At 42.9% G+C, this 24,183-nt stretch overlaps 1 protein-coding gene across 1 annotated transcript; it reads right to left on the reverse strand.

Annotated features, from left to right (window-relative positions):
* Positions 1–22,008: 22,008 nt before the first annotated feature.
* On the reverse strand, positions 22,009–23,289 carry Foxb2 (forkhead box B2). Its single transcript, XM_038317738.1, has one exon. It carries the CDS (start codon positions 23,287–23,289, stop codon positions 22,009–22,011), a length of 1,281 nt encoding a protein of 426 aa, XP_038173666.1.
* Between the last annotated feature and the right edge of the window lie 894 nt (positions 23,290–24,183).

Consider the following 24,183-nt stretch of genomic DNA (forward strand, 5'->3'; position numbering starts at 1 on the left):
GAAAGAAAATAATTAAAACAGAAAAAAACAACCCCAAGGTGCCAACAATATAGGCTCATTATTATAGGTGATGGAACATTATCTAAAGCCAATATAGCGGAAATGATGGCTTTATCTGTTTCCTATTGTTGTTAACACAAAGAACGACAAACAATATCTTTAATCAATTCCATTTTTAAAATCTATAGTTCTTCATGTTAGAGATGACATAGGTTGCACACAATAAAATCAAGATCACATAAAGCTAAGACTCATATCTCCTCATTTTTTTCCAGTCCCTCGCATTTCTTAGTGTGTGATCTCCTTCCATCATCTTCAGAGGCAGCAATGGAGTATCTCTCTGATCATTCTTCTGCACTCAGACCTTCCTTTGACCATACCTGGAAAGGTTCACTACTTATAAGAATAAATGTGATTTGATAACTCAGGATAGTCTTCCCCTTTCAAGGTTGTCAACTTAATCACATGTAAATTCTCTTTGCTGTATAAGGAAACATACACAGGCACCAGGAGTCAGGATATAAGCATCTTTGGAGGACCATTATTCTGCTACTACAATGACTTTGAAGATTACATCGCAGAAGCCAATCAAGGGCTTATTGTGTAATGCAGAGTAGAACATGTTTGTTATTGCCAGAGAAGAACAACTACATTTATAAGATACACAGTTAAAACTCAAGGTAAATACACTAATGCCAAAGTAATTTTGTAGACTAAGAGCAGATTTAAAAATATTATTTTACCATGGTAACATCAATGAAAATAAAACTGGTGAATCTATATTAAGTTCAGACAGAGCAGACATTGAAACAAAGAAAATTATCAGGGTGAAAGAAGGGCACTATACAATGATAAAGAGATCTTTTCCCCAGGAAACAAGAGACCTTAATATGTATGCTGTTAACAGGAGACAAAACTGACAGAATTGCACAGCGAAATAGCGGAATACACTGAGCTAGAAATGACAGCACTGCCTGTGTACAATGAACAGATTCAGAAGGTGGTACATTGGTGAGGAAACAAACAGTTCAAGACTTGAAGACTGAAATAGAGGCAATAAAGAAAACACAAACAAAGGGAATTCTGGATATGTAAAATCTGGGTAAATGAACAGGAACTACAGAGGCAAGCATAACCAACAGAATACAAGAGATGAAAGAGAGAATCTCGGGTGTTAAAGATACCATAGAAATCAATTCATTGGCCAAAGAAAACATTAAATCCAACAAATTCTTAACACAAAACATCCAGGAAATCTGGGACACTATGAAAAGACCAAGCCTAAAATTAATAGGAATAGAAAAAGGAGAAGGACTCCAGCTCAAAGGCACAAAAATATATTCAACAAAATCATAGGAAAAAACTTTCCCAACCTAAAGAAGGATATCCCTATGAAGGTACAAGAAGCTTACAGAACACCAAATAGACTGGATCAAAAAAAAAGTCCGCTTGCCATATAATAATCAAAACACAAAACATACAGAATAAAGAAAGACTATTAAGAGCTTCAAAGGAAAAGGTCAAGTAACATATAAAGGTAGACCTATCAAAATTACACACAACTTCTCAATGGAAACCATGAAAGCCTTCTGGTCCTGGAGAGATGTACTGTAGACATTAAGAGACCACAGATGCAGCCCAGACTACTAGACCCAGCAGAGTTTTCAATCACTATTGATAGAGAAAACAAAATATTCCATGACAAAACCAGATTTAAACAATAAGTATCCACAAACCCAGCCCTACAGAAAGTACTAGAAGGAAAAACCCCAACCCAAGGAAGCTAACTGCACCCACAAAAACACAGGCAACAGATAACTTCCCACCAGCAAATCCCCCCAAAAAGGGAAACACACACCAACACTACCAAAATTAACAACCACTGGTCATTAATATTTCTTAATATCAATGGACTCAAGTCATCCCTAAAAAGATACAGGCTAAGAGAATGGATTTGAAAACAGGATCCAGCCTTCTGCCATATACAAGAAACACACCTCAACCTCATAGACAGACATTACCTCAGAGTAAAGAGTTGAGAAAAGATTTTCCAATCAAATGGACCTAAGAAACAAGCTGGTGTAGCTTTCCTAATATCTAACAAAATAGACTTCAAACTAAAATAAATCAGAAAAGATGGAGAAAGACAATCTATACTCATAACAGTAACAATCCATCAAGATGAAGTTTCAATCCTGAACATCTATGCCCCTAATACAAGAGCATCCACATATGTAAAAGAAACATTACTAAAGGTTAAATTGTACATCAAACCCCACTCACTGACAGTAGGAAACGTCAACACCCCACTCTCACCAATGGACAGGTCTGCCAGACAGAAACTTAACAGAGAAATAAGAGAACTAACATAAATCATGACTCAAATAGACTTAATAGGCATCTATCTACAGAACATTTCTCCCAAAGACAAAAGAATATACCTTCTTCTTAGCACCTCATGGAGCCTTCTCTAAAATTACCACATACTTGGTCACAAAGCAAATCTCCACAGATACAAAAAATATTGGAATAACCCATGTATCTTATCGAATCACCATGGCTTAAAATTAGAATTCAACAAGAACTCAAACTACAGAAAACCTACAAACTCGTGGAAATTGAACAGTGCTCAACTTAATCACCCCTGGGTCAAGGAAGAAATAAAGAAAGAAATTAAGGATTTTCTAGAATTCAATGAAAATGAATGCACAACATACCCAAACTTATGGAACACTTTGAAAGCAGTGCTAAGAGGAAAGTCCATAGCACCAAGTACTTATATAAAGAACCAGGAGAAATCTCATATTAGTTGACTTAGCAGCACATCTGAAAGCTCTAGAACAAAAAGAAGCAAACTTACCCAGGAGGAGTAGAGAGCAGGAAATAATCAAACTGAGGGCTGAAATCAATAAAATAGAAACGAAGAAAGCAATACAAAGAATCAATGAGACAAAAAGTTGGTTCTTCGAGGAAATCAACAAGATAGACAAACCCTTATCCAAACTAACCAAAAGGCAAAGAAAGAATATGCAAATTAATACAATTAGAAATGAAAAGGAGACATAATAAGAGACGCAGAATCCATAGAATCATCAGGTCATACTAAAAAACCTGTACTCCACAACATTGGAAAATTTAAAGGAAAAGGTCAATTTTCTGGATAAGTGCCACATCAAGAACAGATAGTCAATGTAAATAAACCTATAACCCCTAAGGAAATAGAAGTAGTCATCAAAAGTTTCCCAACCAAAAAAGCCTAGGTTTCAGCACAGAATTCTACTAGAATTTCAAAGAAGAGCTAATATCTATACTCCTCAAATTGTTCCACCTAATAGAAACAGAAGGGACATTGTCAAATTGTTTTTATGAGGCAACAGTTACCCTGATACTGAAACCACATAAAGATGCAACTAAGAAAGAGAATTATGGACCAATCTCCCTCATGAACATTGATGCAAAAATATTCAATAAAATACTGGCATACTGAATCCAAGAACGTATACAAAAAATCATACATCATGATCAAGTTGGCTTCATCCCAGAGATGCAGGAATGGTTCAACATACGAAAAATCTATCAGTGTAATACACCACATAAATAAACTGAAATAATAAAATCCCATATGATCATATCATTAGACACTAAAAAGGCATTTGACAAAATCCATTGCCTCATCGTGATAAAGGTCTTGGAGAGATCAGGGATATAGGGAACATATCTAAACATAAAAAAGCAATATACAGAAAGCTGACAGACAACATCAAATTAAATGGAGAGAAACTAAAATCAATCCCACTATAATCAGGAACAAGACAAAGCTGTCCACTCTCTCCATATCTATTCAACACAGTACTCAAAGTTCTAGCTATAGCAATAAGACAACAAAAGGAAATCAAAGGGATACAAATTAGAAAAGAAGAAGTCAAATTTACACTATTTGTGTATAATATAATAATATACATAAGTGACCCCAAGAATTCAATGAGGGAACTCTACTGCTGACAACAGTTTCAGTAATGTGGCAGGATACAAGATTAACTCAAAAAAATCAGTAATTCTCCTATATACAAATGGTAAAAGTGTTGAGAAAGAAATCAGAGAAACATCACCATTTACAATACCCACAAATAACATAAAATATCTTGGGGGTAACATTAACCAAAGAGATGATAGACCTGTTTGATAAGAACTTTAAGTATTTAAAGAAAGAAACTGCAGAAGATATAAGAAAATGGAAAGATCTCCCAGGCTCTTGGATAGGCAGGATCAAAATAGTGAAAATGACAACCCTACTGAAAGCAGTGTACATACAACACCCTGACAGTTGTGTAGCTTGGTCTGTTTGTGGGGTCCCTAGTAGTGAGATCAGGACCTGTCCCTGATGCATGAGCTGGCTCTTTGGAACCTATTCCGTATGGTGGGCTGCCTTGTTCAGCCATAATGCAAGGGGGAGGAGCTTGTTTCTGGCTAAACTTGATTTGCCATGCTTTGTTGACTCCCATGGGAGGCCTTACCCCTTCTGAATGGAGGAAGAGTAGGTGGTGGGGGGGGGGGTGGGGGGTTAGAAGGGAGTTGGGGAAGGGGAATGGAAGAAGAGGGAGAAAGGGAAACTGAGGTTGTTATGATAAATAAATAAATAGTATTAGAAGCCTAAAAAGTGAGGAGATAATAAAGAAGGAAGGAAGGAAGGAAGGAAGGAAGGAAGGAAGGAAGGAAGGAAGGAAGGAAAGAAGGAAGGAAGGGAGGGAGGAAGGAAAATACAGCACTCCAAAGTCATGAGAAGAAAGACTCAATATTCTCAAGATGGTAGTACATTCTAAAAAGATTTATATAGAGATTTAATAAATCACAATCAAAATCCAGTAAGTTCTTTTGTAGATTGTTGACAAACCTATTCTAAAGTTTATATAGAAAAAGTGAAAATGCAGAATAGCCAGCACAATTGTCAGAGCAGAATGGTACCAGTGAAAGATCAAACAAATACTTTAGTGGAACAAAATAGAAAACCAAGAAATACACCAATGCAAATACAATCAGTTATATGAACATGGTCTCTGACAAAGGACAGGGCAATATAATGAAGAGAAGAAGGTATTTTCAACAAATGGTCCTGAGTCGATGATACAGCCATATTTTTTTTTTTTTTTTTTTTTTTTTTTTTGGTTTTTCGAGACAGGGTTTCTCTGCAGCTTTTTTTTAGAGCCTGTCCTGGAACTAGCTCTTGTAGACCAGGATGGCCTCGAACTCACAGAGATCCGCCTGCCTCTGCCTCCCGAGTGCTGGTATTAAAGGCGTGGGCCACCACTGCCCGGCGATACAGCCATATTTAAAAAAAAAGAATTTTGTACCCTTTTCTGACCTGATAACCACCCCCAACCCAATTTAAAGACTGCTAGATATCCTGAACAGCAAGACTTTACCAGAGAAGACACATAGATGGCAAATATAGGTATGAAAAATGCTTAATCTTCACAAATTGCTAATTAAGCCAATTCTAAGATATAATTGTGCCCCTATTAAAATGGCCCAAGTCAGATGGTGGAGAGGATACAAAGCAACAAGGATGTGTTCATTTGACTAATGGGAATGGAAAATGCTGTGCTGGAAGACCTTTTGGCAATTTCTTAGTAAACCAAATATATACTGCATGTGTGTGTGTGTGTGTGTGTGTGTGCGTGCGCGTGCGTGTGTGTGCGTGTACGCATGTGAGAGATGAGAGAGAGGTGTATGCACATGTGTATGCAAGTTTGTATGCATATGTTTGACAGTATATGGAAGCCATAGACTGATGTAACCTGTTTTACTTCATTGTTCTCCACTTTATTTTTGGAGACATGGACACTCACTGAACCTGGAGCTCACTGATGGTCACCAAGTTCCAAGGATCTGTCTTTCAGCTGGGGTTACAAATGAGGGTAGCCCAGTTTTTATGTGGGATACTGGGGATTCAAATTTAAATCCTAATTAAATCCTAATGCCTATATACTGACTCAGTCCCTATCCCCCAACCTACTATTATATGACTCAATATGATTCATTGATATTTATCCAGATGAAGTGAAGACATACAGCCATGTATTTTAAAAAAAATGGACAGAGATGGTCATATCGTCTCTTAGAACTAAGATATACTCAGTAAGTGAAGGGGCACGTAAGCGCTGGTCCCTTCAAACAGCTGAACTTATTCAGCACTAACAATCAAGGAGCCTTGATGTGGTCATAAAAGAAGCATGGGGGCAATTTAAAGGTCTAACGCTGAGCAAAAGAAGCCAATCTGGGAAAAGAAGTCACACTTGTATGCTTCTCACCTGTGATGTCTGGACAAGACTAAACAAAGAAGAGCGTGAACAGAGCAGTGCTGGCCCAACATTAAAGGGAGGGGAGATGAATAGGGAAAGCAGAAGACAGTTTTAGTCAGTGAGATTATTTAGTACGGTTGTATGATGGTAGACAACATGCCACAGTACATTTATCAAAGCCCACAGAACACGCACCACAAAGGGTGAACTGCATGACAGCTCTGGACTCTGAGGGATAATTTACTAACGCAGATTTACTGATTCTTATGAATGTGTCTCTCTTTTGCAGGATTTTTATTTATTTATTTATTTATTTTTTGCGTGAGTGGATAGAGACAACGCTCTTGTTTTCTGCTCAAGCTTCCCATGAACTTTTGTGGCGACAGTCTGTTATTGAAAACTGAAATAGGAAGCCTGTGCTCCTAACCTCTACCAGTTACTGTTGCGTGGCCCTGACGGACACTTCGTGAAGGCTCCATTTCCTCTTCTGTAAAACAGAGTGAGGGGCAAGGGTGAGGTGATGGAAATTTCGATAATCCAGACGAAATGCTCAGTGCAGCAGCCAAACGCATAAGCACTTGCTAGTTGTGGTTGGCGGCTGTTGTTATTGTGTTGTGGCCCAGTTCCTAGCCAAGGGGATCTCATTGTCTTCCAGAGACTGGTGCTGCTACTGCCAGGTAAACAGGTTTGTAATGTTTGCCATTTTCTTCACTCTTCCTCCAATCGGAGCTCAAAAGACAAACGTGAGGTAAATGCCAACTCTCTCATGAGCTTGGGTAACTGATAAAAACCCTGAAAAAAATGCCTTTCACATGAAATATTCCTGCTGTTTTTCTTGAGAGGGGGACTCTGCCTCAGGCCTTCAGGTGTTTCTGTTGCTCAGGTCAACAGCCGCTTCCAGACTTCTGTGAGCTGAGAACTGAGATCAATGTTTAGAAAGCATGCTGCCTTCTGACTGGGGATTGGGTGAAGTCGGATTATTCATTCACAACACCCAGAAAGGTTCCCTTGTTCTCTGCTCTGTAGCTGTAAGCCATGGAAAATACCACACAAGTTCATAGCCCTTCACACCCTACAGAGGATAAAGCCTACAGCGGGCTGCAGATGATCCTCGGGGCCTTCTAACAACTAGATGCCTTGTAAGTTCTGTTAAGATGTAAAAACTTAAATTAGAAAAAAGAGAGAGAGAAAAAAACAGAAGAGAAACTGCATACAAAATGAAGAGGACTTGAAGGCACCCAGCTGAAGGCGTCAGTTACCCAGGTGCATGAGTCTGGAGCAATTTGTCCTGTATGCCACACAAAAATGTGCCTTTCATTTTCAAATGACAAGGGTAATGGAGTGCCCTGTGAAAAACAACTGCATTATTGATAGCACCGTCTCGTGTCTCGCCACAGACTCCTGTTTATCAAATCTAACATATTTGGTGCTAGGAGAAAAAATAGCAAAGCTTTGGAAAACGTATATTTGGTAAAGCCGGCAGCTCTGAACTTGATCTAGTTTCTGACATCACTCCCCAGTTCTAAGAGTCGAGGCCATCAGAACTCAGCAAGATTCTGCCAGTCCTCAGGTAGGTGAGAAACCTTTCTGAGAGGCAAATAGAGACCCCCACACTATGTTCGTTCAGGGGATTTCCCCTTGTAGTTCATAGTAGAAGCTTGGCAAATGTTGGATTCTATGTCCTGGGGTCATTCTAGCAGAAATCCATCAGCCAGAGACCTCACGATGGCTGTCTCTGTTCTGGCTGTCTTTGCAGGGCAAGTCACCACCTAAATAAATTCATGACTCTCTCTTCTTTTCACTATTCAGATTCTCTGTTTTTCCTTCTCTTATTTCCTTATAGCTTTCCCATCTTTTTTCATCGTTCTCCATCTTCTGTGTGTAAATCCTATCATCAGAGTTATGGCCTGGTCATTACATAATGGTGTTGGGAACAACACTATGAGTGGTGATTTCAGAAGCTAAGAAAGCCTCATGCCACCACATCCTCCAGTGATCACACGCAGTGTTACAGTTAAAAGTCAGCTTTTAGATAATTTATATACCTCTAACAAACAAACTTCATAACTTCAATCAAAAACCAATATAATTGTTTGCTGCAATCAAGATCAATGTTAAGACTGCTGAAGGCTACAGAAATAACAAGACAAGAGTGCATGATTAGTCATGTCTGCAATATAAATACAGCAACATTAACCAATAGCAGAAAAAAAAAAGATTTTTAGCTGGGAGATGCAGGGAATTAATAGTTAAGCGATTAGTGGGGTTGCTTTAACAGAAGTTAAATAACAGTGGCTGTAAGGACCAGAAAAGTGGCAATCTGAGTACTCAGGAGGCTGAAGAATGATCACAGGTTCAAGGTCAGACTGGACAATTTAGTGAGATCCCATTTTCTAAACAAACAAACAAACAAACAGGGTTGAGGTGTAGCTTTGTGTTAGAGCACTTATCTAACATGCAAGAAGCCTTGGACTCAACCTCCAGGAAAGAATGAGAGGAAGAAGGGAAAGAATGAGAGAGAGAGAGGGAGGAGGGAAGGGGGAGGAGACACATGTGCACACACAAGCGTTCGCTCAGGCAAGCACACACACACACACACAGAGAGAGAGAGAGAGAGAGAGAGAGAGAGAGAGAGAGAGAGAGAGAGAGAGAGAGAGAGAATAAACTAGTCTGGGAAGGAGTAAACATGAAGGATGAAGAGTGACATTCAAAGATATGAACTATGCATTCCTTGTTAATTAAAATACTTACATATGGGATGGCTAGAGAGAGGGTTCAGAAGTTAAGAGTCTCCTCTGACCTTCTAGAGGACCTGAATTCATTTCCCAGCATGCATATCAAGTGACTGACAACAGCCTGTAACTTCAGCTCCAAGGGATCTGATGCCTTTCTGTCCTGGGGGGCACTTGTACACATGTGTATATCATATACACATACACACACACACATACACACACACATGAAATCCTACACATACACAAAATTACATTTTGTGAGGCCAAATGCAATACAGCATATAAATATACTTTATTTTTCCTCATAGAATTTTAATTTTATTACATCTTAGCTTAGTGTATTGTGTGCGTGTGCGTGTGCATGTGTGTGTGCGTGTGTGTGTGTGTGCATGTTTGTGTACTTAAAGCACTTTTTAGAGGTCAGAGGATAACTTGTTGGAGTTGATACTCTCCTTCCATCTCATGGGTCCCTGTGATTGAATCACACAGTCAGATTTGGCAGCAAGTGTTGTTAATGTTGTTTCTGGTTCTCTTACCCTCTGAGACTCAAATCCAGCTCCAGAGAGGAATAGTGAAGTGTAAATTAAGCTGTAGACTTTTAGTTTTTCTTTTCCAGATCTTTCCAGTTAAATCCTAATTCAGTAGCCTCGACAGGTTATCCAACTCCCCTACTTCCGTTTTTGTACACATTAAAGGTAATATGGCAACCAGGTTTCTAATGATTTATGGAGGTTCAAGCAGTTTAACACAGACATGCCTAGAACAGTGACCCTCAGAACAAGCATTTTGCTACCTTTCTTTCACTATTAATATTTAAAACATAGAAAATTACACAGCTTATTTAGACTAACTTAACAAAGAAATAAAGGACTAAATTATTTGTCCAATAACATGTGGCTAGAAAGATCAAAACTGAATCTGGTTTGCCTTCTGATTTTTCTTTTATATAACAAAGATTTATTTCACCAATGCCACTGAGGTGACTGGCGGTCCACTAGCTTCACCGAGTGTGTACAAACAGAGCCACAGCGAGAATTAAACAAACAGAAATAACAAAGCCAATTGCAAACAGAAGCCCTCCTTCCCACCTGTTCTGCCATTTCCCTCAGCGGGCTCTTCATCCGCAGCCTCGCTGTGGGCATCCTACCTTGGCGCTTCAGCAGTTCCTAATCTCAGATCGTCTGTGGGCCTCTCGAATCACAGTTGATGCTTAGATCTTGGCTTTTGGCTAATATGCAAAAATTAAAAGGAACAAGAAATTCCCTGAGAGACTCCACAGCTGTGCATGTAAAAGAACACAAATTTCTTCAAACAAGATATGGAAAAAAGACAAGAACCGAAAGTCCTCAATTTACCTTCCAAGATTTCCCCCTGGATCTGCGTTTTGTGGAAGTCTCAGAGAGCATGGCCCTTTGTGTCACTGTTAATCCCATCCTCCCTACTAAGCACCTCTCTAAGGAGCTCAGAAGTCTGCAGTTTGGTGAACCATCTCTGCCACCAGGGAGGCCATCATCCCTGTAAATCTTCATTTAGCTGTGAAGACTGCTGTGAGCCCTTCAAACTGGTAAGTAAAATTAAGCAATTTACCTAGGTAGATTTGAGCCCACCCAAAAGGTCCCAAAGTGCAGTGCTAAACCTTGAGTTACGAAGTAGCCATCTAAATTCAGGGCAGATGTTTTTCCCCCCACTGCCAGGCAGAGGGAAGGATGAGGCTTCATCAAATGATTAAAATAAAAGAGGATCAGATGATAGCTAAGGCTGGGGAAGCCCTGAACAGGAGTGGCTCAACTGAAGAAATTTCCCAGGAAGGAAGTTGGTACCTGGATGATCTGCCTAGAATCAAAGCTTGCACCTCTTCCCAGCACCGTGACTTGGACTGTGACTGTGGATTTTTCACACAGCCACTCATGCACCTGCCTGATGATTTTTCAACTAGTTGTGCGTTCTCTTGCTACTTACTTCTGCTTTTATTGGAAACGAGGTATGATCTATGCATCCTCTGCTTTTAACACACACACTAATTTCTTTACATAATGGGGGCTCAGGGACTATCATTATCCAATTTGAATTATAAAATTGCGATTTATATTTCAAGAACAAAGCTATTAAGGCAAATCAAATATACCCATCTCTTGCTATTAATAGAAAGGATATATATGTGTATATATATATGTATGTGTATATACATATATATGCATGTGCATATGTATGTGTATATACATATATATGCATGTGCATATATATGTATGTATACTACATACACAGGATATATATACAAGATATATATACTACATATATAGGATATATACGCTACATATATAGGATATATACACTACATATATAGGATAGATGTGTGTATGTATGTATATATGTATATATATATATATATATATATATATATAATCTCCTTCACTTCATAGACCAGGCTAAGCCTCAAATCAGATATCTGTCTGTCTCTGCCTCCAGACTGCTGGAATTAAAGGTGTGTGCCACCATCGTCTGGTTTAGAAAGGATATTTTAAAGTGTTTGAGGAAAACACTTTCTCCACTTAAAAACAGTAGAAAAAGGAGTTTTATGTTCACCTTGACTTTTAAATGAACAGACATGAATTACTTAAATACATGTTATAAATCTCTTGAAAATAAAATAATCTCTTAAATAATTTTTGAATGTTAAAAAATACTTAACTGTAGAAATTTATACTTAGAAAAAAGAGAAATTATACTTAGTATCAGTGACTTAGTATCAACTCTTCCACTAATACACACATACAAAGAGAGAAAGGGAGAAAGAGGTAAAGATAGAGGCACACACAGATACATACAGAGAGATAAACACACATAGAAACAAATACGGATATACAGATACATAGAGACACACACATATACAGACAGATATATGCATAGAGGCATAGACACACAGACACACACACAGGGGAACAGAGATACACACAGACACAAATACAGAACAAATATACAGATACAAAAAGACTCATATATGCACTCAAGTACACATAGAAAGACACACATGGAAACAGAGACACAAGCACACACACACACAGAGAGAGAGAGAGAGAGAGAGAGAGAGAGAGAGAGAGAGAGAGAGAGAGATTCTGTGATCTTCTATACCTTTAAAAGTGTGTCCTCCATCATCAAAGACAGCTGTGTGGTAGGAGTTAGCTGTTTTTCTTTACTATCTCCTATTCCTTCCTGTCTCATGTATTGTAACTATATAAGGTCTTTTCATGGCTGAGAGAGATGATTCCTCGACTGTCTCTTCCCTCCCAAGCTTTCTTGGCACATCAATATGTAGGATGGATCCATGGTCCTCAAACCTATAGCATCATTAGCCTCAGAGTTCAACTACCTCATCCTACACTTGTTGATACTGACAACATGACAGGATCCTACATATCAAAGAAACAAGCCTCTGGGCTGAATGTGTCTGATTTTCTGAATTAGATTAAGTAGGTGGGAAATCCACCCTAATTGTAGGTTACCATTCTATGAGCTGGGGCCTTGAACCTAATCAAAAGGAGTCAGCTCTGTTGACTGCAACACACTTCTTTCTCTTGGGCTGATTCCACTCCCTGTTAGCAGCTCACCTGGGCAGGTATTCCACAACTCTGGCATCTCTAACATCCTGGGTTCACTAAGGCAATCCAGGCTGCAACTTCTCAGCTTCACACAGTGGCCTCTCTACTAGGCCTCCATTCAGGGACACCCCTGACACATGCCTGGTCTCAGAGGCTGTCCTTAGGCATAGAGGCAAGTTCTACAATCCATTTCTTCTATCCTTAACTCTAAAACCAGAACCACGTGGCCAAAGCTGCCAAGTTCTACTGCTTACTGGGTTTTAAACATGCCCCCCACCAAGTTTAATTACATTTTCACCACCTTTCTGTTTTCCTTCACTGCCTAAGCTTGGCTATCCTTGAACTTGATCTTTAGACCAGACTGGCCTCAAACTCACAGCTCTGCCAGCTTCTGCCTTCGCAGTGCTGGGATTAAAGTTGTGCATCATCACACCTGACGCTAAACTTTTCTTTAAATCCTTTCCACAAATTGGAAACTTATCTGGGTGGTAACTTGTCCCAAGGTCACCACTCCCTTTATTTATTTTTTAATCTGTTGATCTCCTTTGCCTGAGAGTGACACAGGCCAGCCTTACAGACCAGGCAGCAATAACACACACCATTAATCCCAGGAGCCACACTAGCCTGCCATAGAAACCGGGTGGTAGTGGTGCTCGCCCTTAACCCCAGAAGTAGAGAGGAATATACAATGGAGGAGACAGCTCTCAGTCTCAGTCTCATTCAGAGAAATCCTGGAGGCAGGATCATCATTTTCAGACTGAGGTCAAAGTATAAAGATGCTGAAGTGTTGCTCTTCACTGTTGATGGCTCCTCACAGGGGTGGGGTGGGGAAGGAATCGGTTTTCTTTAAGGGGCTGACCACTGGGAGTTTAACAATGCTCCAATTAGTATATGGACAATATAATTTGGACTTAGTGTTTTTTGGGGGAGAGAAGCAGGGGAGGAGGGTGGGAGGGTGGACCTGGGAGGAATGAGAAGTGAGTATGATGGGGTGCATTGTGCTGTAGAATAATCCTTTTGCTCACTGTGAAGATGTATTACTCTAATTGGTTAATAAGGAGATGACTGGCAGATGACTGGCAGGATTTTCAAGGCAGAGAGAATGCTGGGAAGGAAAAGGGCAGAGTCTGAAGAGTCTGGAGGAGACACCATAAGACCCAGGGTGAGCAAGATGGGAAGGACTGCATGAGGTAAAGGAGCCTCAGGGCAGCGCATAGATGAATAGAAATGGGTTCGTTTAAATTATAAGTGTAGCAGAAAACAAACCTAAGCTATGCGCTGAGATTTTTTAATGAAGGCTCTGTGTGGTTATTTGGGGATCGTCTGGCAGGACAGAAAAGCCCACCTACAGCATTGTGTGAAGCTTCCAGATAATTAATAAAAATACTATTTTGGGAGAAATAAAGAACGTATTTCCCAACTGGCCTTTGAAAAGTTTAGATTTCAATTTTATCTACCCAATTTGATTTTATTTGTTGGTTATATTAAACTTAGATATTATTTTCCCAGTTTTACAGATGTGAAAACTAAGAAGTAGAGACAGAGAGAGGCTGAGAGGGTGGGGTGGAGAACGCTGTAGGGTAGGGCTGGGCTTCACTTTCATTGCCATGTGTGCTGGTTAGTGTTTTGTTTTGGCATTTTTTGTTTTTGTTTCTGTTTTTGTTTTCTTGTCAAGCTAGAGTCTTCTGGGAAGAAAGAACCTCAACTGAGAAAATGCCTCCCTACGACTGGCCTTTAGGCAAGTCTGTGGGGCCTTTTCTTAACCTCAGATCAATGTGGGAGGCCCCGCCCACTGTGGGTGGAGCCTAAACTGCAGTCCTCCCTGACTATGCCTACTATAAAACCATTTTTTTTCAGTACCAGCTGCTAAATGGTGCACTTTCTCATGATGCTCTGCCCAAAACTCCAAATAAGAACAACAACAACAAAAAAACCCTATCGACAGCTTGAAAATCATTTGCAACTAGATAGAAATCTTAAAGCTTAACCATCACTTTACTTTTGCAGGATCCCATAAAGAAAACATCGCCCCCCCCCCATGACAGCAGGAAGCAATTCTAGAGGATAATGCCCCTCTCCCCAAAAAAATTGTCTTTAGGTTTGGGAACACCATTTAGGGGTTGTTGATTATTACTTGTATAAGGTAGAAGGTTGGTGTTAAAACCATGTAGGTTCAGAGATTTAAAAAAAAGAACAATAATAGTTGGCAATAAAGTGAATACTTGTGAGCTATTATTTATGGATAATTTACATTGGTATAGTTTTTGTATATTGATACAAGTTTAAATTATATTTGTTATTTCTGTTTACAATATTTGTATACCTATGCAAGGTTATTCTGTCAGATTGTATATATGCATGTTTCTACCTCTGTCAGGACATTTTGTATATTGATACAACTTTTAGGATATATTTTCATATTGTATTATATATTATTCTTACCTCTGATCAAAATACTTATAAATTGTTTACATTTTGAGGTCATTGTCCTGATTTGCTACACATTTGTTTACAGATTATTTAATATTCTGACATGAAGTCTTAGTCTTTAAGTTATACAGATATTATATATTATAGGTCAATAGTTGTTCATGTTTGTTATACATATAGTTAGATTAATTAGGTTCTTTAGATACAAAGAGGTTGTATTCTGCCTAAATAGCTAATCTTCAACCACTTCAAGGATCTATAGAACATGGCATTTTTAAATAACTTAGGGTTCTGTTGACATGACACATGATGGCTCCTAGCAGCACCCATCTATTCCTGAGAGAATGTTGAGCACCAAAGACACTCCACTTGGAGTTTGTTTTCTTCTTGGCACAGTTGGCCTTTGGGCAAGGAACTGCCCATGCCTTGACCACTGACAAAGTTCATGGTATCTGGACTGGACAAGCAGGACACAAGGAAAAGGACTGCCAAACCTTGCCAAGACAGGGTAACATTGCTCTAAAAAAATTCCCTGCCTCTAAAAATGGTCTGTAAGTTCTGCTAGGCCTTAGCCAAATTTGATTGCTTCAACAATGCAAATGAGACTTTGGGTGATTGCTCAGGTAGCCAGTTGTCTCCCTCATATACTGCTTGCTTTGGAAGTTGCTTGATTGCACTTCCTGCCTACTCAAGTTATATTATCTCCCTTCTCAGGCCTTTGATGGGGTTAAAGATAAGATAGTCATAGTTACCTTCCTCTTATGATTTAGCCAAGCTTATTTCTGATGTAAGACTTAGACTCTTTGGAATAGAATATATATTAAAACATTTGTCATGTGTTCCTTGCTTAATATTGTTTATGTTGGTTGTAATTTTATACTTGATATCTGTTCTCATTGTATATAGTTTTGTATTGGGTTTAAATTGCTCTTGTTTAGACAAAAGAGGAAGGTGATGGGGAAGCTTTGTTAACCAATTATCTTTAAGAGCCGGGACCAAGTTAGGGTGTGGCTTTCTAGAACCCGGAGAAAAACTGGCACAAGGCCCAGGTGCTCTCTCTCTCTGTGGGTCTCTCATAGCACAGCTGAGCTTGTTCCTGTTTCATGAGTTTTCCCCTTATAATAAATAAAAATATAAATGTTTTATCTTTTAGCTAGCCTGGCTATTTCCCAAATTGAGCTAACTTCTACAATTGCTTTTTTTTTTTTGTTTTTGTTTTTGTTTTGGAGACAGGGTTTCTCTGTAGCTTTGGAGCCTGTCCTAGCTCTTGTAGACCAAGTTGAACTTGAACTCACAGAGATCCACCTGCCTCTGCCGCTCAAGTGCTGAGATTAAAGGTGCGTGCCACCACCTCCTGGCCTAGATTTTTTTTTATTATTATCCTTCTTTTTATAATCCTTAAACGTGATGAGAGTAGACAATCCAACCGATCTATAACAAATGAAAAGAAGATGACATCATTTCATCAGCCCTAAATGACTATCTGTTCATATTTGATGTCTCCTCTCAGGTAATTTTTTTGATGTGTATTATATGGTTAAGATCATACTAGAGACCTCTTTCCTTCTATGGGATTTTATGAACATTTGTTATTCGAAACAAAATTTTATAGAGCATCACTTATAATTTCCTGGATACCCATAGTATGTGAACATCATTGTTTATTAAGTATTTCCCTACAGGGGCTTAGTTTTATCCTACAAAATAAATTGCAGTAAATTTAATGTCACGAAAATGTTGGATGAACACCTAGATGACAGGAAGTGAAACTGAAGATGACATAAGCACTATTCTGTCAAACTAAGCAACATTTTAAAAGGGTATGGAATCATGTTTTTATGGCAAGACTATGTCAGGTCGATGGCACTAAAGAAAATGCCACATATATTAAAGAGTTGGCCTGTGATTTCTCAAAAGTAGAAACAAAGAAATGGCATAAGTTAGACAATAATTCACAAAATGTGTTTTTGCTTTGCTAGTAGTAATCACAGTCTGCCTTTCCTGCCTTTCTTTCCTTCCCCATCCCCTCCCTCCCTCCTCCCTTTTTCATCTCTGTATTTCATTACTTATAAACCCTTTCTGGGTTGACTGCAGTTCAGCTGGGCCTGCCTCTCCTCTCTCCAGTTCCCTTTCTTTTGAGCTTCCATCCGCAGTAACAGTAAAAACATGCTGCCCGTGAAGGTGCTGACAGGACTGGTGGCTCAGATGGGAAAACACATTCTAATGCATGGTAAAAACGACGCCTCCACAATGGGGTCTGTGACTTATGAGCACGGCCTGGGTGTCCCGTGTGTACAAAAGGCTGTTACTTGTGACAGGGAAGAACTATTTGGATCACATTAAACACGAGTAAAATCTCTTCTTTGTAATATTACTTAAATATTTCCATGAGTTATTATGTTGCATTTTCTTGATTTTTTGATAATTTTATAAAATACCCCTTGATAATGGCATTCTCTTCATGGCTTTCTTTAGTTTACCAAAATATCTCTGCAGAAATATAACTATAGTTTTCACATGTTTTATTTTCTGCATGATGATATGTGAGCATATCATGTGACTTGTGTACATCATGGGAACGTATTACGGATTAAAATGCAGAATTTGAATTTCATGGACCATGCTAAAATTCAGTAAAATTGCATTTGGATACAAGGAGGAAAGAGCAACATGTGGCTTGAATTTTCTTAAAACACACAGGGACTAGTTAAAGGGAGAAAGTGCCTAGGACAGAAAATATCTGGAGTTCTGCCAAACTTGTGCCATTTAAACAATGGTTTAATGATGAATTCAAAACCCAAGCAAAACCCTTCAATCTCCTCCAAAGGGCAAGAGATGGCGCTTGAACTTAGGAAGATAATATTAATGGGAATACTTTGAATGAGCAACATGGGAATGCCGAACTTGAAAAGATTGCTTTGCCCTCCAGAATTTAACTATCCTTCCTTCCACTGAGGAATGAAGGTGTGGAAGCTCTCTATTATCTTGTGTACTTTAGGACTGGTAGTTTGGGCAGGTGAATGGAACTTAGAGGAAGTCTGTGGCTTTGATGATCCATGATCCTTCTCCTAGGGAGTCCTATTTTCATGCTCTCCTCTGACGCCTGTACTGTGCCAAGCTGGCAGACATCACCTTTGAGTCTCAGGAGGAGATGTGTGGAGCTTTCCAACCCCCTGTGTAAAGATGTTTGGAATTCACAGCGCCATTTTCAGTTAGCTGGCTCGGATTCCTGGGAATGCAACTAGTTGTCCTCCCTGGCTGGACCAATGCCAGATTACTTAAGGAGCTAATTGACCACAAGCCAGCCTGGCTGACAGACTTCCTAAGTGCCAGATGCCAACTGTGCCAACGGGCCCTTGCAGGAGGGCCTGCTTTTCTTGAGACCATAGCTAAATGTGGCCTCGTTCTCTCTCAGCCTGTAGCTCGGTATTTTCATTTTTATCTTATTTTTAGGGGAATAAAGTAAAATTGATAGGTCCAAGTTATTGTAAGGACAAGGGCATCTACACTAAGCTTCCCTTCCTCACTGCCTTTTTTCCCACCTTTCTCAGGGGTTCCATTAGTTCAGCTAAGTGGGGGCATGGGCTGAGCACAGTGGATTGTTCTGTCCCCAGTGCCTGGTCTACATTAGAAAGTAATGCCTTTAATCACACCTGTAACCCAAGAAGGTTATAAGTTTCTTCTTTCATCTCACCTATGCCTCAAATTAATTTCTGTTTTCTAATATGCAGAGGGCAGCTGCCTATGAGCTCAGATGAGACCGATGCTAAGCGGAAAGTTACCAAAGTGACATGCAGTTAAGTACTATCTGTATACCAGCTTCAGTGGATTATAGAAACTCAATATTTTGTAAGTGACCTGGCCCCTAAAAACACACTTGAAGTAAACACAGGGGCTTTAAGCGGGCCTGTTTTGGCACATGATAATAATAATCTGATCCCGATGTAAAGCAAGACGCTGGGGGCTGGGTCTTCCTGTTCTAGAGCCTCAGAGGTGTGCCATGAGTAGTCTGCCAGGTCCCAGGCCTGGCAGCAACTGTTCTTCGGGATGTATTCCCTCACAGTGCAGCCCAATCTCGCTGAGTTGGGAGGTCTCGGACTAGAGGAGGCGTCTAACTGGGGACAGCCCTCCCTGTTAGCATCTACTCATTCTGAGGAATCCTTTCTTCCTGCCATGCACAGCTTCGTGGGACACCAGGGTCCTTTCTGAAACAAGAACTTGATCACAGTCACCGTGCACTTCGCTTTGCCTTCCCAGGAACCCTTCCTGTTTTCTCTAACCGTGAAGCCAACAGTTTTCTCCACTGAGATAGAAAGGGTACCCAACAGGGGCTGGTTGCAGGAAGGGTCCTGGAAATGACAGAGATTGGCTACTTGTTTGCTTCCTTTTGGGGCTGGGAGGCAAGGTCCCAGAATTGGGACCATCGACACCATAAAAATTTACCAGGAATCATTCTGACTGAAGAATTCTGACTTGAAGAACCGGCTAGAAGACAGGGACTCTTTCTTCTGGTTCAAAGGTCTATAAACCCCTAAACTAGGCTCCCAGCGGGGTTTCAGGCACCAACTAATTGGAAAGTGGACAAAGAAGGCAGACTCCAAAGTCTCCCATAATCCCTGGGCCCCATATCAGTGTGTCTCTGGCCCCCTTTTCTCTTTCTACCGCCTAGTACTAGTGGAGAGAAAAATCCACGGGAAAGTTAGACAAACTCTCCAATCCTCCGAGTACCAACGAGGCAGCTACCTAAGATGTGTCAAAACTTAGTGACACACTGTAATGAACTTTGTAAAGGGGGGTGGGCACAAACACCGGTTTTGGTTTGTTTTTTGTTGTTATTTTTGTTTTTCTAGGGTCTACCCTGAACATACACCAGCAATATTGCCGAGTAACTAACTCTCCCGTTTTGTCTCCTTACATTCTTCTAACGGAAGGTCGGAGGAATGTCTTAGATTTGGTAGGCAGAGGAAAACTGGCTTTCAGTGGAATTTTGCTGGAGGTCAGAGGGAGACAGGAAGGAGGCTGCACAGAGGCCCAGTCGTGGCTTTCCCGAACCCAGCATGCTGAGACCTCTCTCACCTGCTGTACCCACCCCACCCCCGCCCGCCCCGCACCCGAGGTTGTGACTGCGAATGCCGGCTAGGGAGCTTCAAGGCGGTTCATGTCTCCTGCCCAAGAAGCAGTCACCCAGCTGCCAGCAGACCCCACAGGCAGACTTCTGTTCCCTATGCCGGGCAAGCAACAGGTCTCCCAGAACGTGGGGCACTTCCCACCCACCTGTAGTTAGTGTGCGCCACTACATCAGTGGCAGTGGCATCTTCCAGCTGTGCTGCTCTGGGTCAGCCAGAATCCAGCCCCACACCTGCTCCGTGGGCACCGAGAGCGGGGCCCTGACCTGCCCCTGCCAACCTCGGCAAATGTTGCCAATTAGTGGTGACTGGAAAAATTTCCTGTTGCGGGTTTTTTAGACTCTGATGTTGACTTGGACTGAATGAAATTCAGGTAGAAAAGTAGAGGGAAGGAAATGGGTAGAAATTAGCGAGCTGACAGGTGGTCGGAGCAAGCAGCGGAACCGGCAAAGAACACTGTCGCCAGAGATGGCACTCCCGTTGCTGAACTCAGGTCTCTTGAAAGTCTGAAGTTAAGAAATTAAGGACTGGGGGGATAACTTTCCACGGTGGCCTCATCTGCTAAGAAGAGAACACCCTCACACCGGCATGGTCCAGAGAGACGTTTTAATGAACACCTGATACAACACTGGCAAATAGGAATGAAGCGGTGGCGCGGATACAGGCCAGAGGGGACTTGGAGCAAGGGCCACTCAACACCTGGCATAAGTTTGTTGTCAGTAAAGTGCTGTTCCTGGGTCTCAAAACCCAAGAAAGGCAACAGCGACAGGGTGAGTTTATTCACAAACGGCAACTGAAGAATTCCCCTGAAAAGACACGCAGCGAGTAAAGGCGATGCCTCCTCATTTGTGCGAGAGACAGGAAGCGGACGGCAGCCCTTCTCCTCTATGCGCGCCCCTCTCCCCGAAGTAACTAGACCTCCTCGTACTAATGAATGAGAGGAGCAAAAATCCGCGATACCAGTGACTTCCTTCAAAATCTACGTGGAAATGGTCGTGGGAATGAACTGTGTTCTCAGACTGCGTAACGGTTTCTCACCCGATTGATACACAGAGGAGTCGCAGGTGGAAAGTCGCCTTTATTGTCTCTCTCCGGGGCTCCCCGAACTTTACTTTTTTTTTTTTTTTTTTTAAATCTGGAGCTTTGCTCTTTAAACCGCCGCCATTCTCTTTTGTGCGAACTAATTACTTTAGCTGTTGCTACTATCCTCCTCGACCCTGGGTCACAGCCGAGAAATGTAACCGTTTTCCAAAGTTCCCACTAAACACCCCCTCCCCGTCAAAGCGACTTTATTCGTGTCACCGTTTTCTGGTCCTTTTTCCTGACCAAGGAAATAACGAGGCCAAAACGCATCCTTTCCCTTACCATCTAAGACGAGTGTTCCTTAGTGGGAAGGCGGCTGCGGACTCAGGAGACCTTGTAGACTGAAACTTGTGGTCTGCATTTCAGTCACTCTGTTGTTCTTGTCCAGGATTAGGTCGTCCAGCTTCTGCTCCAGGAAGGGGGTGAACTCCAGCTCCTCTTTGCCTGAAATAGGTTCCCTAACCATTTTTGCTCCCTCCCCCTCATAACTTATCAATTTTTTTTATTACAATAGAAACTCTTACCTGAAAATGGGCATTCATTAATCTGATTTACAAGATAGTATAAACACAGACACCAAGAGGTTACATTTATTCAGACCAGTGGAACGTCCACTTTTGAGTTGTCGATCAGGTCGATCAGTTTTTAAAATGCTTTCTTTTATGCGCGAAGCCAATTGTGCCTCTTTGGGATGCTCTCTGAGGCTGTTGACTCAGTCTCTTGGCAGGTGTCTCCTCCCCTAGGAGTGCACCAACACCGAGTGCAGCGAGCCTCCCTTGCTGTCGGCCGTGCTGGCTGCGGTGGGCTCCAAGAGAGGGGCTGTGGGTGAGGCGGCCGCGCACACGGTGGAAGGAGCGGGCAGCTGTTGTGACGCCGTGGGGACTGCCAGAGCTGGCGGCAGCGTGGTCACGGGTGGTAGCGCAGGCGTGGGTTTGATGGGCACCGGTACAGCTGGCAGGCTCTGGTTTGTCGAGTGACACAGGGCCTTGACTGGCACCCCGAACGCCCCATACTCCGGGCCTACCGGGACCCCAGCTGCGGCGGCGGCGGCAGCGGCCGCGGCCACCGAATCCATCACGCCAACATGAGGCCACACCGAGCCGACAACATTGCCGAGCTGGCCTGGCACCGGGTAGCCCAAGTGGTGCATGACAGATGCCAAAGGCAACCCTCCAGCCTGCAGCACTCCCTTGTAGTCCCTCCCGATGATGTTCTCTATGGCGAAGGGGTGTTTGAAGCCGGTGGTGGACGCGGCGGCGGCGGCAGCTGCGGCGGCGGCGGAGCCCAGCCCGTAGGGTGGAAACTGAGACAGACGCCCCACGCTGCCCACCGCCGCCGCCGCCGCTGCCGCAGCTGCGGCCGCTACGGCCGCCGCCTCCTGCATCTTGCCGGGATGGGACGGCTGTGGAGGCTGCGATTGCGGCGGTGGCTGCTGCGCGGGCTGAGACGGGAGGTGTGGCGGCTGCGGAGCCGGAGCCGGCTGCTGGTGGAAATAGGGCACCATGTGCGGCGGCGGCGGCGGTTGGGGCGGGTGGTGATGGTGGTGATGGTGTGCCGCGTGGTGATGATGGTGGTGGTGGTGGTGGTGCGGGTGGTGGGTATGGTGGGGGTGCAGATGGCCTCCGGGCCCCGTCCCGGGCGCGCCCTTGCTGCTTCCTGCGTGCAGGTGAGCGTGGTCTGCGCGCAGCACCTTGAAGCGCTTGCGGCGCCGCAGGAAGCTGCCGTTCTCGAACATGTCACCGCAGTCAGGGTGTAGAGCCCAGAAGCTGCCCTTACCCGGTTGGTCCGGCCGCCGCGGGATCTTGATGAAGCAGTCGTTGAAGGAGAGGTTGTGGCGCAGGCTATTTTGCCAGCGCTGCGTGTGCTCGCGGTAGTAGGGGAAACGCTCCATAATGAACTTGTAGATGTCGCTCAGAGGCAGCATCTTCTCAGCCGAGTGCTGGATAGCCATGGCTGTCAGTGAGATGTATGAGTAGGGTGGCTTTTGGTCGCTGTACGAGCTCTTCCCCGGCCGTGGCATCTTCTCAGGCTCCTCCACCTCCTACTGACCCACAGCGGGCCTCAACGCCTCGCCTCTCGGTAGCCCGATCCCTGGGCTAAGTGTCCCCTCTAACTCTCCACCTGTGCAGCCCGGATCGCGAGTCCTTTCAGCTCCCAGAACCCGTTTGCTTCGGGTCCTCCTTCTGGGAGCTGCCTGGGTTCCCACGATTGGCTTTTCGGGCCAATGTAACAGCTCGACGGTGCTCACAACTTTTGGTCTCGACGGTTGCAGACAGGCCTGCACAGTAGGCAGAGAGACTCACCAGCTTTACCTTGGTTTTCTCTGAGTGCTCTCCGGCTCCGGTGACCAGTCGTGAGCTCTGGAGCGAAAGGCGGTTGAATGAATTTCTTTTTGGTCTCCTTGCCCTATCTTGGTACTAGGGCAGCTCGGGTCAAACCGACTGGGCAGTGGAGACTCTGGGTCTTTAAAACCGCTTTCGTGCTAGTTGTCCCGAGGCCACTGGTGACCTGACTTTCCAACGCCTTGGAAGCTGACCTGGTACTGGGTCCGTCCGTGCTGGAGTTCAGATCTTCTAGGAAGGGGAGAGAGAATACTCTTCTGTCAGCCTGTGCTCTCTTTCTCAGGGGATCTGCGCAGAGTTGAGGATGGAGTCCTAGGTGGTGGCTCTGAGGAAAAAAAGTTTGGTGGTGTCTGCAGCAGAGGCTCCCGCAGTCTCTACGGAGGGGAGGGTGCTCAGGGCTCCCCTCCCGAGCTAGCCTCAGGCTGCAGGGGGCGTCGGCAAAGACAGGCCAGGACCCGGCTCGCCCGGTCGGTCTGCTCAGCCGTCTGCGCTGCAGCTGCAGCCGCTCTGCCCCGCGGGTTTAGAGAAAAAGCGCGGCAGCCGCGGCGACGCGCTCTCCTGGCTGCGTTTTG

This window comes from Arvicola amphibius, chromosome 1, assembly GCF_903992535.2.
Source record: "Arvicola amphibius chromosome 1, mArvAmp1.2, whole genome shotgun sequence".
Classification (NCBI taxonomy): Eukaryota; Metazoa; Chordata; class Mammalia; order Rodentia; family Cricetidae; genus Arvicola; species Arvicola amphibius.

Coding starts and splice junctions, on each gene's coding strand:
- Foxb2 (XM_038317738.1), bottom strand. CDS start 23,289: ATGCCACGGCCGGGGAAGAGCTCGTACAGCGACCAAAAGCCACCCTAC.